The following is a 20,354-nucleotide window of genomic DNA, read 5'->3' as shown; positions in this document are numbered from 1 at the left end:
GACACGTTCGCAGCTGACAGTGCCATCTGGGCAGGGCACCCAATGGGAAGTCGGTATGCGCCGCCACGAATCACGACTGATAACAATTCCTGGGGATTTTTCAAAGTCAGTTCGCGTGCTTTTTTTAAACGGGCTGCCAAGAAGATTAGGACTGCTTACTCGACAAATAAGAGACGTCCAGTGGGAATCAGGAAACAACAGGCTAGTTGAGGTTGTTTAGCAGCTGGTGGTACTGGTTGATAACTTCCGGGTTGAAAACGGCAAAACGCAGCCACGGTCAGTTCGATCGCCCGGCCACCAGCAGCAGCAGCAGGAGCAGCAGCAGCAGAGGACTCCAGTGGCCCTGTTTAGATCACAACCTATAAACCTCGTAAATACAAAAAAAAACATCACATTGAATATTTGAACATATATATGGAATACTAAATAAAGTTTATTTACATAACTTTTTGCATGGATGTGCTATAAATCGCGAGACGAATCTAATGAACCTACTTAATCCATAATTTGTAACAGTAATGCTGCAGTAACCATCCGCTAATTATGAATTAATTATAAATTAATTAATATTATTAGATTCGTCTCGCGATTTACAACTTATTTGTGCAAAAAGTTTTAAATAGACTTTATTTAATACTTTAAATTAGTAAGATTCCATCGAATTTTTTTTTGCCTTTCATGTAAACACGCCCACAGTTTCGAGTCCTTGCTTTTCTTTCTTCCTCCGCTCGGCTGCTTCATCTGACTCTCCCTCCAAGGCTCCAACTGTCTTTCCCCTACGTTTCAAAAAAAAAAAAAACTGTCCTTCCCCTCCCTCCGCCTCTTCCCTTCCCCTCCTTCCCCTCTCTCTTCCCCACTCATCCAAAGCCCTAAACTCTACCCCGCGCCGCTGCCCGGCCCAGCCCATCCACCCGCCTCCGCTCGGCGCCGCGTCCCTCGCGCCCGGTGAGCGCCCCGTCGTCTCGCTCGAGGCGATCCTTTCCCTCCCTGATTACTTTTTGGTCGGCATTATGGTTCTGTTTGGTGCGAGTAGCGGAGTGGATTTGCTCTCCGATTCCTTCGGTGTTTGGTGATGACCCTGGGATGATTTGATCAGCGCGATCGCCAACTAGTGGCTCCGCGCGCGGCTCATTATATATATATTTTAAATTTTGCGATTTTTAGGGGGGCTTTTTTTCAGTGCTGGCGATCGGTGAGTTTTGGGCATTTCGGGGTCAGCGAAAGGGACCGAATTTCAACTGCGCTTAACTCGTTATTGAGCCCAATGAGTCGATTATTTACCCTTTTTTTTACAAAAATATAAAAATATAAAATGTTGCAGTGACGTACTAGTGATACGCGTCGTTTGGCTCCTTGTTGCCCATCTGTTGTCGTAATTATTGTTGTTTTGTGCCTCCATCCATCCATCCTTTCATCCACATGAACTTCAATTATGATGGATGATGGTCTATGATACGCGGATACTTCGCAAAACTCACGTACCGGTATCGGATACCGTATCGGATACCCGTACTCCACGGATACTCCCGGATACGTATCCCGTAAGTATCGGACTATTTAGGTATTTTCAAATAATAAAAATAAATCCGATACCTTCAAACCCTAACAACACCACTCAATCGCTTCGTATAAAGGTCCTCCGTTCCGCTGTGCCACCCTCTCATCCCCACTCGCGCAGCCGCAGGCCCGCAGCAGCCTCGCACGGCTCCCTTGCTGTCACCGCCGCTCGGCCACCCGCCCACGCCTCCTCCTGCTCCTTCCCCGCTGCTCATCGCTCCCTTGCCGTCACCGCCGCCCGGCCACCCGCCCGTGCCTCCTCCTGCTCCTTCCCCATCGCTCGTTGCTCCCTTGCCGTCACCTCCGCCCGCCCACCCGTCCGTGCCTCCTACTGCTCCAGCGGCTACGCGGCCTGTCCAGACAGAGGCCCGCACATCTGTTAAAGCACTATTTAGAGTGGTGCTGCGCTGCTGGAGCTCGCCGCTGGCGGGCCGCCACGGCCGCCGGAGCGCGCCTCTGGACGGCCCGCGCGGCCGCTAGAGAGGGAGATGATGAGTCGCGGCCTCCGAAGAGGGAGAGGAGGAGCCGCGGCCGCCGGAGTTGGCCGCTACACAGAGAAAGAGAGAGAGAGAGTGCCGGAGGTTGGGGAAGAAGATGACCCCATTCGTGGAACAGACGAACAGGTAAAATAAGGTTGGTTCTTTTTTCCTTTGCCCCTTCCCTTTTCTAATAATTATAGAACATATGAATATATGAGTTTATGACGCATTATAGTCCCTGAAACTTCTATTTTCTCACATTCTAGTTCCTGAAACTTTTATTTATTTTTATTTTTTATATATATATTGGCGTATCCCTGTATCCTTATTTTTGGAAAAATGGCGTATCGGAGTATCCCCGTATCGCGTACCGGTATCCGTATCCGCGTATCCGGGCAACATAGATGATGGTAAAGAGGGGGTATTGACATTCTACTTGACCATGCACTTCAATTAGGATGAATGGATTCCACAAACAAATTCTGTTAAGAAGGCCCACCCATCTGTTCATATGCTGTTGAGTCGCTTAGGATGGGTGCATTGATGTGGATTGCGATTGTAGCATGGAGCTTAGTAAACTCTAAACTGAAAGATCTGAATTGAACTGTTCCTGATTGTAGAAATGTGGGTATAGAATTATAGATTGATTACATCCTAACAGATATGTGTAGTTTTTCTGTTGATATGTGGATAATCTTCAGATCCCTGGTTGAAAACTTGAAATCATAAACACACATCAAACTTTGGTAAAAATATAAGGAATTTGTAAAAGGGTAGTAGGAATTGCTTGGAATGATTGTGTACTGATTGTAGTCCATCTGTTACTGATATTCCAAACTGTTGGAGGAGGTGCTTGGTGTCAAAATTGGTCTACTATTGACTTGTGATGATTCATTCAGAAACCTCTATCAAAGTTTCATCACCGTCTATGATACTCCCTCCGTTCCAAATTGTTGATCATTTTGGCTTTTCTAGATACATAACATTTGTTATGCATCTAGATATACGTAATATCTAGATACATAGGAAAAATGACCTACAATTTGAAACACAGGGGGTAGTTAGTAGTGATAAAACTGAACAATTAAGACATGGAATAAGTATGATTCTTATTTAACTTCTTACGAGCATCTGCCAGAAGACTCTAGATATTTGTCCAGCAGAGGTCACGCACTAAATGCTGAGGTCACATGCCCCCCAAAAGAAAACAACATTGTAAAGTTGCTTGTTGTAATGCCTATTCGATTGGACAGAATATGCAAGCTTGGTCTAATGACAATATATCAGAACTAAGACTCCGGGACTCGTGGTTCTTACGGCTTGAACAGTTGACCTTGTGTATAAAAATTAGTTGCTAGTTGCTTTATAGGTGGAAATCTGTGCAGTATTGTTTTGAATTTCTTTTAATGATTATGTTTTCAGAAAATTTAGGAGAGTTCTATTGGCACAACAATCCTAAGATTCCTTGAAAATAATTGACTTTCGCCTGTTTTGGAACTATCAAATTGTTTTTATGGTTGTTAAGTCTTATTTTCACTGTGCATCTTTGTTCTTTGCCACTATCTTCTTCCTTTTTGTCAATAGTCAAAGCTTACTTCTGTTTCAACAATGGGATTACTTCAGGATTATACCCTAAGGCATGAGCCTGGCCTTCCCACCTGGAAAGTGAGAAGATGGCTTCACGAGCAATAGCTAGGAGAAGGAAATATCTTTTGGAACATGTTAACACACCTATCCTCTCATCTTCCTCTACCTTCCAACATGGAAGAATTGGTTTGGAGGCTGAGCCAAGAACAGCACAGCGATTTCTGGAGCAAAGCTCTGGGGACTCAAAATCTGAGAAGGGGCAATATAGTGTGAATTTGACTAAGAGGAACTTGGCAGGTGTTGCTAATGGGTTTCTGCGGCGCCCAGCTCATGGGATATATCTTTCTTATTGTGGAATTGGAAAGAATGACTTCGGGTTGCCGTTGGGAGCTAGATCTATGCTGCAGTCATTCCACTCATCATCAACGGCAACTGCAGGGCAACCTAAGTTGGATATTGATGATGAACATAGTGGGGATCAAAAGCAAAATACAAAGAAAAAAGAGGCATCCCCAGAAGAATGTGATCAAGCTGTGGAAGGTCTTAGCACTGCAAAAGCTAAAGCCAAAGCTAAGCAGGCACCAGAATCTCTGAAGGCTAGCCAATCAGTCGTACAGAAATTCTGGGCAAGGCTTCTGGGTATTGGCCCTGCTCTGCGAGCTATTGCTTCCATGAGCAGGTCTCAGTTATTTTCATTAGTACCTAAATGCATAGATATAAGAAGAATGATTGGTATTTTTCTTTCTTAACTTATGAAACTTTACTTATTTGTTTGTCAATTGCTGATTGGGCTGCAAAGCTTAAGCATTGGAAGGATGAATTTGTTTCTACACTGCAGCATTATTGGTTAGGGACAAAACTACTCTGGGCAGATGTTAGGATCTCGTCAAGATTGCTGGTGAAACTTGCTGGTGGAAAAAGCCTTTCTAGAAGAGAGAGGCGGCAGCTGACACGCACAACAGCTGATATCTTCAGGCTGGTACCGTTTGGTGTGTTCATAATTGTTCCTTTCATGGAATTATTACTGCCAGTGTTCCTCAAGTTATTTCCAAACATGCTGCCATCAACTTTCCAGGACAAAATGAAAGAAGAGGTATGTTTTTGACTGGTTTTAACAACCTGAGATTATATTGGTTCGGTGTTATGTGAATGCTACCAACAATGAATGAAACTCACTGTCACACATGTGGTATCAGTACATTAGTTCCATGGAGCAGCATACCCTACTGTTGCTCTCGTTTTTGTAGATTAATCATTTTTTTTGCATCTCATGTTCGAATCACTCCTCTGCCATTTGTATCGTAATTATAGACAGTACCTAGTGTGAACTGATTACATCAAACCATGGTTCATTTTCCTGTGCAGGAAGCATTGAAAAGGAAACTAAAAGCAAGAATGGAATATGCAATTTTTTTGCAAGATACAGCAAAAGAAATGGCAAAGGAAGTTCAAACATCACGTAGTGGAGACATAAAACAGACAGCTGAAGATCTAGATGAGTTTTTGGACAAGGTATGGATTCTTTCTGTGATCCAATCATTACTCGTTATGCATTGTAAACTGCCTCTGCTATTTTCGATTGGATAATATAGTTAAATTGAATTAAGTTAGGAGAGGTGAACGTGTCTCGAATGATGAAATCTTGAGCTTCGCGAAGCTTTTCAATGATGAACTTACTTTGGATAATATGAGCAGGTTAGACATTCTTTATATCTGTGTAAATTGATCATCAAAAATACGTTAGGAATAAACAGTTGACTCATGTTTATTCTGCAGACCACGCCTGGTAAATATGTGCAAATATATGGGTATCCGACCTTTTGGTACAGACAACTACTTGAGGTTCATGCTTCGCAAAAAACTGCAAGAGTAAGTATTTAAATTGAAAATGTAACTTAATGCTGATTTAGTTTACATCTGGAGCATCTATATATTCTTATGGTCTTGTCTACCTAATGGCAATATAACAGATATGATCAATTTTGGAGATCAAATAGTGTCTATGGTCTGTTCAGAAAGCTTATTTGTCAATTATCAAGTTGAAATCTTATTTCGTTCACCAAGAGAATGTGCAGTACTTTTAATAGACGTGCAACCTTAGCAGGCTTTCTAAATCATGTTGACTCTTTGCTTTCTGGTGGATTAAAATTGTGTTTGGGTCGAATAATAGTCTAGGTTCAGCACTAGATTTGTGTGCAATATATATGAGACAGTGTCATCATTCCTTTTTCTTGTTTACACAATTTGCTAGTTCTTTATCCCTTTGTCCAGTTTCTGTTATAATACACTGCCGTTCCAACTGTCTTCTTAAAATGCTTTCTTTTGGTAATGTTACTCACGATTGCAGCATTAAGAATGACGATAAGATGATTCAAGCTGAGGGTGTTGAGTCTCTTTCTGAAGAGGAACTTCGTCAAGCCTGCCGGGAACGTGGTCTCCTAGGTTTGCTGTCAACCGAAGAGATGCGACAACAGGTTATCTCACTGATGCTGATGATATGCCCTTAATTTTGTACTGCATGGCCTCAAGTAATTCAATTATTTTCTTGTTTTTTGCTATTTATTATGCTGTCCATTCTTGTTTAACTCCACAACTCCTGTCTTTCGGAGACAGATTTGCAGAACTTTTTATTGAATGTTAGTTAACGATTCCAAATCTGCCAAGTGCCAAGACACCTTAAGCAAAGCTAACATTGCTCATTTTGAGACAGACATAACACTTGTGCCTATAATTGGAACTACTATGAAATGTAGTCATCCTGGATTCCAATAATAGACTTGGGCCATACTCCATCCATTTCCATGTAGGTCCTGATTTCTGTTCTTCCGAATAATGTGATGCCATGTTTACTTGTCCTAGTAGCTATTATATTTTTCTTTAGTCTTTGTTAGTTCACATTTTTTATGGCCTTATTGCATGCCTGTTCAAGTCTGTGTACTGTCAAAGGAATGTTACTACAGCACTTAGCTTGCACTTTGAATTAAACACAGCTGAAGTTGGGTTACAGGACCTTCTGGGTTTATCCACAAGTTCAAGACAGCTATTTAGGGAGGGAGGGACCATGTAAATGCATATAAAACTATGCTAGTAACATTTGTTGCATCTTTGTTTTGCCCAGCTCCGAGACTGGTTGGATCTCTCACTAAATCATTCTGTGCCATCTTCACTTCTCATACTTTCAAGGTAAGTTTAGTAGGCATTTTCCCAGTTCTCATGCTATTTCTGTTTGTGCTTGCATTCTTATGTTTGAAAATGCTGTCAGAGCTTTTACTGTAGCTGGTAAAGTGAAACCTGAGGAGGCTGTTGTAGCAACGCTATCTTCACTACCAGATGAAGTTGTGGATACAGTTGGGACAGTACTGCCATTTGAAGATTCTGTTTCAGAGAGGAGGAGAACGATAGTGTATATGGCCATGTCATCTGGTGCAAGTAGAATAAGCCTGAGTATAAATTATCTCAGCTGTGAATCATGTTCTTCAAAAGAATTGCTTCGGTCCATTTAGTAGAATAATCTATAGCTACTACCACGAAGCAATGTCTTTTTGAAGATAGAGGACTAATTTTAACAATAAAAGATATAATACTTGGGAATATAAAACCACCGCATTAATAAGTTGATAGAGAGCCTCCCTCCACTGAATTGGTGGGACTGGGCTTGTGTTGTCTCATAGTTTTATAACTTATGTTTTATTATTGGTCCAAAACACATTTTCTTAAAGACTGAAGCCACACATTTTAGTTTTATCTGACTGCCCAATGCACTGTCTCAGATTTTGAAATGACTACTTTTGTGCACCAATATTGCATACCCTGCTGCACCCTAGCTATTTCTCTTGCTTGAACCCCTAGTCAGATTTATGCTTAAACCTCATAGGAGTTAGGAGTTCATATCTTTCCATGCGATAGATGTTCAGATGAACACAATTTCTTAGCCTTTGTTTGGATTTCTTAGCCTTTGTTTGGATGATAGGGATTGAGAACAGTAGGGAAATCGAACCAGAACCCCTTACTATTTAAAGGGAATATGCAATTCCATGATAAGCCAGAAGATATTCAATTGAGAGAACCTTAATGGAAATGTTATTTTAAATGAAACTTAGCTCGTTTGCACGTTGTGTAAACGCTACACAGTGGCTTGCCGTGTCCATTTAATCATCTGTTTATCCCTTTTAATGACTGTTTAGCCTGTTTAAATGGCCGTTCAGCCAAAATAAACGCCTAAATCACATTTAGGCCAACCCTCCACCCCCCCTATCTGTATTTCTATCTGAGGCATGCTCCCAATTTGTGTAGTCTCTAATCCAAATGATGTTATCTTGTCTAACTTACTTCAAGATTCATACTGTAATTATTATCGATTATTTTCTCTTTCACAAATCTGATAACGCAGTTTACTTGATAATTATCCAATCTTCGCAGTATTATTTTATTTTTTAAACTCTTTTATTGATGCTTTTGAATCCCAAACATGTTCAGGAGGAAGAGAAAAAGAAGGAGAAAGAAGAAAAAGCAAAACAAGAGAAAGAAGAGAAGGCAAAGCTCAAAGAACCAGATGGTGCCTCTGAAGATTTAGCCTTGGAGGAAATGACTGAAGCTACTGCTAGGGAAGAAGAAGAACTGCAAAAGGCAAAACAGCATGACAAGGAAAAACTCTGTAATATTAGCCGAGCATTGGCGGTGCTCGCATCTGCATCTGTATGCTCCTAGTCGACCTTTAATTTTTTCTTTTAGTAACTATACACGCTGACAGTAATAGCAATGTAATTCTGTAATACTACTATCTCTCCCTTCCTCTCTATCTGACCTTTTTCTAACTTCTATTTCAGTCTGTAAGTAAGGAGCGCCAAGAGTTCCTGGGCCTTGTCAACAAGGAGGTATAATGTGAAGCGGATCTGACTAACAAATACTTATGCAGCCATCTTCCATTGTACTGCATGTATAAGATGTACCCTTGAGCTTTAGTAGGACTTTTGTGCTATTGCAGATAGAACTATATAACTCCATGCTCGAAAAGGAGGGCACAGAGGGTGAAGAAGAAGTTAAGAGAGCATACATAGCTGCCAGAGAGGAGTCAGACCACCAGGCTGAGGAGGCTGCTGAAGAAAAAGTCTCATCAGCACTGATTGAGAAGGTAAGAAATCCTTCCGTGCATTCTATAGCCATTGGTTGAGCGCTCTCTTGCTAAAATATGTTTATATTTCCCATATCTTTATGCTACTACTCTTGGAACTCTGCTGCCTAAATATCCTTGAATATTGACAGTGAAAACAATAACAAATATCTGAAAAGTTGATAAAGAGTGCAAACTGTTCTTTGCAGACTTGTCAACTAAATGACCTCTGAATTCTAAGTCTACCTGAATTAAACATTTTTTTTTGAAATTTTAAAAAGGCTGCGAAAAAAACAAACATCTGCTTGCATTTGTACCTTCAGTATTTGTTGGCATCTGCATGCTTTTATATTCTCTTTATTAATATATATTATATATTTATGATTTGAGGGGTTCCTTATTCACATGAATCACATATAGCTTTGGCCTTTGCTGCATTCAGGTTGATGCCATGCTTCAAGAATTAGAAAAGGAGATCGATGATGTGGACGCACAAATAGGAAACCGTTGGCAACTTCTTGATAGGTAAATTCACTTCTATGTATAGAGTTGTTTTATGTTGTATGCTTGTCAGCAGTGCATTTTTCTGTTGGTAAATTTGTACTCACAAGGAAACTTATTTTGTTTTAAGTTACGGTCAGTGGTAACTCGATTGCCTTGCACTGCACAGTTCTATACCATCTTTTCTGTGATTTACCTGACAATGATTCCGAAGATTGTTTGTTTCATGAAATACACTCCTGTGGTAACTCATAGCTTCCTTGCCGAAGTAACTGTAAAAACATGGTATTTCTGATCCCAGTAGCAAATATATGTGGCCATCTGGGATAGATTACTTTATCAAGTAAACTGCGTTATCAGATATGTTTCACTACGATTTGCAGGGACCATGATGGCAAGGTGACCCCTGAAGAGGTAGCAGCAGCGGCAGCTTATCTCAAGGACACAATAGGAAAGGAAGGAGTCCAAGAGCTCATCAGAAACCTTTCTAAAGACAAAGGTTCGTTCCCCCATGACAACTTGCAGCATCTGGTCAATTTTCTTATCTTTCTGACAATTTTCTTCGTGTACACCTACAGAAGGAAAGATCCTTGTCGAAGACATTGTGAAGCTAGCATCGCAAACAGAGAACAATGAAGAGGAAGAGGAAGCACGGCAGTAGCTGGTAGAGGCATCGAGCATTTGGAAACATCAATCTTATTTAGATAGGTGGCGCATATATACTATCTCATCAGGCAGAAAGTTCAAGAGCAGGGGCGGATCCAGCGTGGGGGCAAGGGGGGCTCAAGCCCCCCCTACCCCCATGAACTCCATGGAAATTAGAGGAGAGGAGGGAGAAGAAGAGGAAAGAAGGGAGAGAAGAAGAAGAAAGGGGGGGGGGGGGGGGGAGAAGAGGAGGAAGCAGCCCCCCTGCCGGTGATTCCAGCCTCCGCCACTGTTCAAGAGATCTCAGCTTCTAATTGCAGTGTGCCATGTGCGAATTGAAAAGCATTACATCCATTTTTTGCACGTCTGTGCTGACTTAGAGTAACTTCAATTAGTAAGATAGACTTGCTGTAAAGATGTTGACATGCGTATGTATGGTTGCAGTGCTGTGGTTCGGCAGGTAAATCACAAGCAAAATCTCAACTGGTTGCTATGGAAGTGGAAATACAGATCCGCTTATGGTATGATTCAGTATCGACATATTGGATCTACTTTAAATTCTTAAGTAACAGTTTGTGGATGTACGGGTAATGCATGATCCGTTTATGGACTATGGTTTTAGCTGCTTTATTGTGGCCGATTCTGACTCGCCTACAGGTGGACGTGGCCTGCGTTGTTCTACTTCAAATAATTTTGCACACGTTTAAATGTAAAACTGCAAATCTACACCTAAATGTTCCTAGTTCGGGCTTGTTTGGTTAATCCGCTCTTATAGAGGACTGGACGGGATTAAAAAGGATTTAAACTTGTTGGAAATTTAATCCCTCTCGATCCACTCCAATCCTCTCTGAACCGAACAAGACCTTCAGGTTTTATCTGGCGATGGGATCAGGAGCTGTTTTGGAAGTCTGCATGCGAATGCACTTGCAAAAAGGGGAGAGCGCTCACTACCAGGCTGGGCTTTTCCTAACGGCTAACCGTTAGGATTCACCCGAAAACCATCAGATGACACTCCCGTCGGCTTGCCGACAAGAATTTACAGACGGTGGTCACGAAAGGATCATCTTCCCTGTCGGCACAAACCCTGTCGGCTGTTCCTGAAAGTTCAAGGTTGGCCAGTCGATGACCCCTTTCCCGTCAGGATTCGAACCCGACAAGAATGGCTCCATTTTCCCTATGCAGACACACCGTTGACACCGACAGGGAATGATTTCACATTACAGGAGCTCACCATATACATTCCAGAATTACATTTGATACGACCCATACATTTGTTGCCAGCAAATTTAACCACAAAATATTTTAGACAGCATGGAGCCATCACAAATAATTCATCAAGCACAGATATTTCAGTAATTCAGCATTAACGCGCAGCTGATTGCAGCCTACCAGTACATATATATTGTTCGGAGGAACATATGCAAGGCATGCAGTCCAATATCAGCTCCTACTATAATTGTTCAGAGGTGCATATGCATGTGCACTTTACAAAAGGAGAGGCCTGTTCACTCTCAACATACATCATGCTAAATTACTAACACTAGGTGTCAAATGTACCACCAGCAGCAAGTCTAACTTCACCAAAGGAGAGGCTTGTTCACTCTCAACATCATGCTAAATTACTAACAGTAGGGGTTAAGTGGTTAACAGTACCACCACCACCAGTAGGAAGTCCAACTTGACAAAAGGAAAGCCTTCACAAAAGTTGGAGCACAACCAAAGAGCCTTCACAGCAAGTTCCTGTCCTTGCATACTCAACACAGAATCCAACTTCACAAAAGAAGATCCTTTACAAAAGGTGGTCATCACTGCTGTTGCCCGAAGCCACATTTTCAGCATGGGATGACTCGGTAACCTACAAGGAGATAGAACTCAAAAGAGTGAATGGTTAAAAGAATTGCAGTATACATTTGCCTGTCTATGAGAAAATCTGAACAGGTGTTGTGAAGAAATCACATGTGCTAAAATGATTACTAAGGAAATTCAGATCCACAAGACCAAAAAGCAACAAAACCTGATGTAGTTCTAGGATTCTGCATAACTGAAACATTATGTAGTATTGTTAATTTTAAATCTTCAAACTGTGTTGAGAAATTACATTTTCTTCTGTAACCCTTCTGTACAAAGGGCCAGCTATTTTCCTAAAAGGAAAAAAGACCAGAGCAACTAGACCAAAAAAACTAAGCAACTAGTGGCACTAGAGTGAGGAAGTGGGAGTGGAAAATCCTAGAGCCCCAGCAAAAGACCATTGCTGCAAGTCCTTTTTAATGGCAGCGATAGCACTAGGCAGATTAGGAAGGATACCATCAGAAACACAATGGTTGCGATGTTTCCAAATGGACCAGGTTCCTAGAATGATGATGGAATTTAACCCCTTTCGGATCTGTCCATCCACTCTCCCACTTGCTTTAGCCCACCATTCATCAAAGGACAGATCCTCCATTTGTGGAGTTAGAATCTGCAGGCCAACCTTCTGTAAAATGTTGAACCAGATCTGTCTTGAGAAGACATATGAAACCAGACCAAAAACTTAGGAGTCTGAATGTTCAAATGACTGGTGTTTTTCTAGGAACCGCCCATCAAAATTATTCTACTATCAAGCAACACGTTGAACCTTCATTATGCACCTTTTACTTCAAAAAACTGCATGCCACTGCTGATTGTTTCTTTTCAACTTCAGAACTCCTAAACCTAGGAACACATGTTGCAAGATCCTAGAAGAGTAAACTGCAAGTGAAATTCAGCATACAACCTAGTACATTGCAACATTGATGAGATAAACTGAGTGCCCCAAAATAAGTAGCTTACTTCTACATGAACAACTAGACAACAAAGTACTGCTAACGTATGCAAAAATAAATACTATAAAAGAACCACGCATTGATAAGCATTATGAACTCAAACTTACCACTTCAAACACATTTTTTTGCCGATGGTGGTGAAAAGCGGAAGTATGGGCAAACACTATAGTAACACTTGTCCATGTCCATCGCGCAGACCATCTCAAATTCAGCAGTCTTGACATTCAGCGAATAATAATCTACTTCTTCAAATTCCATGTAAAGATCCTGTGATAAAGAGTCTTCAAATTCCACATCTTCTGGAATGCCTCGAAGGAAAATAAATCCCTCAGCTGCACCTAAAGTGAAGTACTCATTATGGTAGCTGGGCAAACGTATAATACTCTCCGACAGGCGTTCATTGGGAGATTCATGTTCATGGCCACTTTGTTTCGCGATGCGAGAGAAGCGAAACTGCCGATTCCCCAAGTATTCACCAACAGTGAGCATCCCAGGGGTTCCTTCTCTATCAACTGCAATGCAAGCCCGAAAGCTGTCCTCCACACGATGAGCATAGTTGATAACAGATAACTCCATATTGAGGGCATGAAGCACGAGAATTTTGTCCGGCGAAGGCACTGTCCAGTAGAAGCAGCCATCAACATAGTCGAAGCAATCCAGGCCATAGCAGTTAGGAGGCTCTTCTGTGCCCAAAGAACTCCAGTCTGAAGATGTAGCGATTCCCCATTGCCTAGTCACAGAAGAGAAGACGAACATGACCAGCTTAGTTTTGTACCGCACCACGCATATCACCCTGAATGATGTATCCGCCTCATCCTCTTGGGAGGGAGCAAGGCAGAGCCCAAAATCAAGAAGGCTCCCCTCATTGACGGTTAGGTCGTCAGGTATTGGTGGGAGCAGCACGTATCGCTTGAACAGGGGATCGCACACGGCGTAGTTCATGAAGCGAGGGCGGGGGGAGTCGCCGCCGTCGAGGTCATCGGGGAAGTACTTGGATTGGATGAGGACACGGCCGTCGCGGGCGTCCAGGGGGAACCAGCCCCAGGCTTCCTCCTCCGGCACACACGGCACGAAAAAGTACTCGAAATCGGCCTTGCGAGCGAGGGCGAGGGCGCGCTTGGCGGATGGGTGGGGCTCCGTGGCGGGGTAGAAGCCGTCGTAGCAGGCCAACCCGAGGAAGGGAGGCGGACGCAAGGACCGGCGCCTTTTTCGAGGTGGGAATGCAGGCGAGGATCCCACCGAGGAGGCCGTCGGTGAGGGCGGTCGGGATCCGCGCCGACGGCTGGCGCTCGACGGCGCTGGCGCCGGCGCCGGCGAGGCCATGGCAGGCAAGCCGACCGCCGGAGCTCGGTGATGGGGCAGGACGAAAGGGGATCGATGGGTTTTGGGGCTTTTGGGTTTTGGGCGGTGTGGTGTGGTGTGGAAGAGAAGGAACCGAGCCGGTGGGCGGCGGGAATGGTAGGGTTTAGGCCCGTTTCCAAAATTTTTTGCTGCACTAACTTCAAACATTTGATCACTAATTAAGAGTACTAGAAAAAAAGTACGTGCCACACAGGCACGTATTAATTAAACAATAATATTATTTATTTTTTTCAAAAAATAATACACATCTTTTTTTCTTTTTATAAAATAATGATGTCAATTAATATCCTTCCAAACCATCAAGCAATGATATCATTTATTTTTCTTCTAAAAATAATACACATATTTTTTTCTTCCATAAATAATGAGTCAATTATTATCCTTCCAAAAGAAAAAATGATGTGACTTATGGATTGACGTATATGCAAAGAAAAGTATGTATATACTAAAAAAAGTAATATGTTAATACACGTTTTTTTTCCTTCCATAAACAATGTGTCAATTATTATCCTTTCAAAAGAAAAAATGACGCGAATTATGGGTAAATATATCTGCAAAGGAAAGTATAAACAATGATTTCAATTATTATCCTTATAAAAGAAAAAATGATGTGAATTATGGGTCAATGTATGTGCAAAGAAAAGTATTTGTATGCTAAAGGAAAGTAATATGTGGATACAAGAGGTGGGTATAGGAAATTGATGGTGTAAAAAGTAATAGGATTTTGGTGGAAAACATAGACGAAACCAATCTCCCCTGTTGGGGACGCCACCTTCGCTGCACAGCGAAGGCCATCGGCGAAGGCGTTCGGCGGCGAGCGAGGGGGACAAATTGCGAAGTAAGCCAAGCGAAGGCCGGAGTTGCTCGAAGCCGCCCGAAGAGAAGCGAAGAGGCAGCAAGCGAGGCGAAGGGACGGCGCACGGGCCGAAGAGACAAACGGCGAGGCGATTCCGACGGCTCCTTCGCCGGAGCAACGAAGACCCTCGGTTGCGAAGAGGCACGAAGCAAGGCGGCCCCACTGTCGGAACTCTGTACGGAGTATACAGCTGTAATTCCACTAAGTTGTGTCGAGTATTGTATTATTACGTTTATGCTCAGGGAATATTCCGAGATGCTGGCGGTTGGGAGGCAGAAACATAATTTTGTCCAGGGAGTAGTTGAGTTTCTAGGCTATAATTACCCCCTGTAACTGTAGAATGGATTATGAAACAGAGAGCAAATGCTGTCGCTTTGATTTTCGTGCTCCTATTACGACCTTTGCTATTTCTTTGAGGACTTCACCTTCCGTCACCCGAGCTGTTGTGACCTCTTCGCCCCGAAGAGTGTCATACACTAACAGTTTTGGCGCCCACCCGCGGTTCGTCCTCGACACGACCACATGACAGCAAAGAAGAAACCAAACCCCAGCGCTTCGGAGGCCAACGCTTCGACCGAAGCCCAGCCTTCGAACAACATCATCGTCCCAATCAACGCCGACAACAACCGCGACCACAGCGAAGACCTCGAGGTCGAAGTCCTCGTTGACGGAGGCCTTGAGGTCGACCTCCATGACCTCGGCATCTCCGTCGAAGACATCCAAGCCATGAAGAGAATCGACCTCGATGTTGAAGTCCTCGCTGACGGAGGCCTTGAGGTCGACCTCCATGACCTCGGCATGAAGAGAATCCGAAGAGAGCTCACCGCTGCCTTCAGAGCGCCGAAGCCTGAAGAAGTCAATTCCTGTGCCTTCCACAACCTAAAGCAAGGAGGCTCTTCGCTACAAGAATATCTACACAATCTCGTCATGCTTCGCGCAAGAGCTCCAAATGTAGACGAGAAGACCATCATCGATGCCGCAATCGCCGGCTTGAGTCTCGGCCCATGCGGAGAGTACCTCGAACGCCGTAGGCCGAAGACCTTGAACAAGCTCTTTGAGATTATGCAAGAGTACTGTGTATCTGACAAAGGAAAGCGTCGAAGAATCGAAGAAATGAATGCGAACAGGGGACGTAATCGCGACCGTCCGAACCAACATCAGACCGAGCAAGCGAAAACACCGAAGGCCGTGAACACGGTCTCCGGTGACGAAGCCCGCGACTCCCGGCCTCAGAACAACAGAGGAGGGAGGAGCGACCGAAGCAACTCCAATAGGGGTTGGAGGGAAAACTCTGACCGAAAACAAAAAGTACCCTACTGCTGCATTCATGGCATAGACAAAGGTCATTGAACCAATGAATGCCCCCTCATCAAGGACAAAAAAGAAGAGTTGGAGCGAGCCACAAACACCGAGCAGCCGCCGAAGCCCGTCAACTGCACCCACACAAACCAGTCACAAGGCCCGCCATCGCAAATTCAGTGGCAACCTTCGCATCAACCACATTGGACTTCGGCATATCCCACCCTTTCGTCATCCTTTCCAACCTTCCACTACAACCCCACATACACCCCTCCAGCCCTACCAGCGCCTTCGGCTCTACCAGCGCCTTCGGCCCTCCAATTCCCGCAAATCCAAAACCCTTCGGCTCCACATCAAGGGTGGCGCCCACAACACCAGCCACAAACTTCCAGTTACCTCATTCCACCGCCGAAGCTAGAACCCGGCACAATCCCAGAGAGAGCCAACAATCCTGTCGGAGGCACGGTGAATGTCATCAACGCCATCTCTGGCGGATCAAACGAGCCAGTGCATGAGACGAAGCATCAGAGGAAAGAATACCTCCGCACCGTCTCGCACGTCTGCGAAGGCAAACACTTCCGCACCCCCTGGTCCCACATCCCAGTTACCTTCTCCGAAGCCGACCTCAGGCTCCAGCATTACCCACACAATGATCCCCTCATCATTCGAGCAAACATTGGGAAAAATTTTGTACACTTCGCGGGAAATGATGTTGGTTGGATCCTCGTCGACAATGGCAGCTCCGCGGATGTCTTGACCTGGCAATGCTTCGTGAAGATGGGCTTCACAGAAAAAAAAACTTCTACAAATCTCAGTACCCACTTATCGGCTTCGGAGGCAAAAAAAATCGAAGCCCTCGGCAAAATAGAGTTGAATGTGACCTTCGGTGAAGGCAACACACAGAGAACAGAAATAATAACCTTCGATGTGGTAGATATCGTCTACCCATACAATGCCATCTTCGGCTGCAACAGCATCATCAAGTTTGCGGCAGTTATCAATCAAGCCTTCCTGTGCATGAAAATCCCAACAACCGGAGGAGTCATCACGATCCTCGGCAACCAAGAAGAAGCAAGGAAGTGTGAGGACAATGCACCGTGTGCAAAGAAAAATGTGCACGCAATCGAAGCCGACAACAATGACGGCGAAGATGAGGAAGCGAAGCCACTCAGTCCCGGGCAACACAACAAAGACGGAGTCATGCCGGCGGAGCACACCAAAAAAGTTCTGCTCAGCGAAGATGTCCCAGATCGAACAGTAACAGTAGGCAGAGGCCTAGAGGAAGCCGAAGAGTCCAGATTGATACAGTTCTTGAGAAACAACCAAGATGTCTTCGCATGGTCATCTTCGGACCTACGTGGTGTCAGTCGGGAAGTCATGGAACACGAGCTGAGAGTCGATCCGAAGGTCAAGCCGCGCAAACAGCGTCTTCGCACAATGTCCGAAGACCGAAAGAAAGCTGCACAAAGCGGGGTTCAAAAATTACTTGATGCAGGAGTAATCCGCGAAGTGCAGTACCCAGAGTGGCTGACAAACGTAGTCATGGTACCCAAAAAGAATGGAAATTGGAGAATGTGCATTGATTTCACTACTCTCAACAAGTTTTGCCCAAAGGATGAGTTTCCGTTGCCTCGCATCGATACATTGGTAGATGCGGCGGCAGGATCGGAGATGCTAAGCATGTTAGATTGTTTCTCCGGTTATCACCAAATTTTCATGAAGAAGTTAGACGAGGAGAAGACCAGTTTCACCACTCCCTTCGGCACATACTGCTATGTAAGAATGCCTGAGGGGCTTCGCAACATAGGGTGCACGTTCAACAGAACTGTCGCAGCTGTACTTGATACACAGCTGGATAGGAATATCTCCGCGCACGTCGACCATCGTCGTGCGAAGCAAAAAACACGAGGAACATATCGCGGACCTTCGAGAAACTTTCGCCAACCTTCGCAAGCATGGGCTCAAGCTGAATCCAGAAAAGTGTGTCTTCGGGGCCAGAAGGGGAAAGCTTCTGGGATGCATGATCACCGAGAGGGGCATAGAGGCAAATACGGTAAAGATCGAAGCCATAAGAAGAATGCGACCACCTTCGACCAAGAAGGACGTGCAGAAGTTGACAGGCCGCCTAGCTTCGCTCAACAGATTCATTTCGCGGTCTGCGGAGAAATCTCTTCCTTTCTTCAAGGTGTTGAAGGGCACGAAAATTTTTCACTGGGGTCCTGAGCAGGACAAAGCCTTCGAAGATTTGAAAAAGTACCTAGAAAACTTGGCGGTAATGACAAGCCCAACGCTCGGAGCAGAGCTCTTGTTATACATCGCAACTTCAAGCTTCGCGGTGAGCGCGACATTAGTCGAAGAGAGAACAATCGAAGGCACCCTGAAGCAGTTACCAATATACTTCATATCCGAAGCTCTAAACGGATCGAAGCTCCTTTACTCTGAAATGGAGAAGATGGCCTATGCAGTGGTAATGGCAGCTAGGAAGCTTCGCCATTATTTTCAGAGTTTCAAGATCAAAGTCCCAACATCTTTTCCTCTTTGCGACATGTCTGAAAATAGAGAGGCCTTGGACAAAATTGGAAAATGGGCAACATTGTTGGCTTCGCACACCATTGATTTTATCCCGCGAAGCGCAATCAAGTCTCAAGTCTTGGCAGATTTTGTTGCCGATTGGACACCATCAACACCTTCGCAAAACCCTCCGATCATCGAAGCCATTTGGCAGTTGGAATGTGATGGAGCCTATTGCAAAAATGGCTCAGGCGCTTCGGCAATCCTCACAGCGCTTTTGGGAATTCAACTCAAGTACGCAGCTAGGTTGGATTTCCCAGGATGTACAAATAATGTCGCAGAATATGAAGGTTTGCTCCTAGGCCTTCGCAAGGCAAGGGCACTTGGTGCGAGGAGACTGTCGATCAAGTCTGACTCCGAACTAATCACAAACCACATCGGCAAAACATACAGAGCACTCAAATCATAATTAGTGAAGTACCTGGCAGCTGTCCGCAGCATGGAAAAATATTTGTTGGGTTTTAGCGTGCGAAGCTTCCCCAGAACACAGAACAAGCAGGCAGACATCCTGGCGAAGGCAACAACAGAGAATGACCCGTTGCCTACGGATGTATTCTTCGAAACAATCAAAAGCGGTTCGGTAAATTGTGCTGAAGAGCCAGCAAAATTTGTCAATGCTATATCAAGCGAAGACTGGAGAACTAAGATTATGGCTTACCTTCGGGGCCATTTTGTTCCAGAAGATGAAAAAGAGGAGAAACAACTTGCCCTTCGGGCGCGAAGCTACTCAATAATCAATGACGCATTGTATCGTGGGGGTGTTTGTGCTCCGTTGTTGAAATGCATCTCACAACCCGAAGGCAGACAACTATTGCAAGAAATACACACTGGAATGTGCTCTTCGCACATCGGAACAAGAGCCCTGGTGGGAAAAGCTTTCCGCGAAAGTTTTTATTGGCCTTCGGCCGTGGCTGACGCCCATGAAATCGTGCGCACCTGCCCAAACAGCCAGAAGCACGCACACTACAGCAAATTTCCACCCGAAGAAGTCCACCTCATACCCCCAGTCTGGCCCCTCGGGCGATGGGGCATCGACATTGTAGGACCCTTGCCAACAGCTCCAGGCAACTTCAAGTATGCAGCAGTCGCCGTGGAGTACTTTTCGAAGTGGATCGAAGCCAAAGCTCTTCGCGACATCACGGCCACCACTTTGCAAAAATTCTTCTGGCAGAACATTGTATGCCATTTCGGCGTACCCAAAGAAGTCACTGTAGACAATGGCAAACAATTTGACTACACAACATTTAGAGAGTTCTGTCAGCATTTGGGCACCAAGCTGTGCTTCGCCTCAGTATACCACCCGCAGTCGAACGGGGCAATCGAAAGAGCGAACGGGATCATCTTCACAGGGATAAAAAATAACATCACAGAGCAGCCGAAGGGCAAGTGGGTAGATGAGCCGCCGAAAGTAATCTGGTCTCACAACACAACGGAGTCAAGGGCCACAAAGTTCACACCCTTCAAGCTCCTCTATGGCGAAGAGGCCATGACTCCAGAAGAACTTCGCCACGGGTCTTATAGGACAGAAGCACCTGACGAAGACATCAAGCCAACAATTGACACAATCGAAGCTATCAAAACCCAAG

At 44.4% G+C, this 20,354-nt stretch overlaps 2 protein-coding genes across 2 annotated transcripts; one reads left to right on the top strand and one right to left on the bottom strand.

The window, feature by feature from the left end:
* Window positions 1-784: 784 nt before the first annotated feature.
* LOC120656387 (mitochondrial proton/calcium exchanger protein-like) lies at window positions 785-10,419 on the top strand. Its single transcript, XM_039934460.1, has 16 exons — window positions 785-945; window positions 3,660-4,303; window positions 4,405-4,716; window positions 4,989-5,135; window positions 5,230-5,318; window positions 5,400-5,492; window positions 5,971-6,097; window positions 6,742-6,806; window positions 6,886-7,046; window positions 8,089-8,318; window positions 8,450-8,497; window positions 8,608-8,754; window positions 9,176-9,258; window positions 9,618-9,733; window positions 9,813-9,975; window positions 10,171-10,419. Exons 2-15 carry the CDS (start codon window positions 3,710-3,712, stop codon window positions 9,893-9,895), a joined length of 2,295 nt encoding a protein of 764 aa, XP_039790394.1. The 5' UTR covers window positions 785-945; window positions 3,660-3,709; the 3' UTR covers window positions 9,896-9,975; window positions 10,171-10,419.
* Window positions 10,420-11,226: 807 nt separating this feature from the next.
* On the bottom strand, window positions 11,227-14,079 carry LOC120656386. The gene is made up of 2 exons (XM_039934459.1): window positions 12,788-14,079; window positions 11,227-11,734 (listed from the first exon to the last, which is right to left on the bottom strand). Exon 1 carries the CDS (start codon window positions 14,001-14,003, stop codon window positions 12,792-12,794), a length of 1,212 nt encoding a protein of 403 aa, XP_039790393.1. The 5' UTR covers window positions 14,004-14,079; the 3' UTR covers window positions 11,227-11,734; window positions 12,788-12,791.
* Between the last annotated feature and the right edge of the window lie 6,275 nt (window positions 14,080-20,354).

The sequence above is a fragment of the Panicum virgatum genome, chromosome 1N (genome assembly GCF_016808335.1).
Source record: "Panicum virgatum strain AP13 chromosome 1N, P.virgatum_v5, whole genome shotgun sequence".
Lineage (NCBI taxonomy): Eukaryota > Viridiplantae > Streptophyta > Magnoliopsida > Poales > Poaceae > Panicum > Panicum virgatum.
Note: the sequence above shows the minus strand (reverse complement) of the source record. Positions and strands in the feature narration are given on the sequence as shown.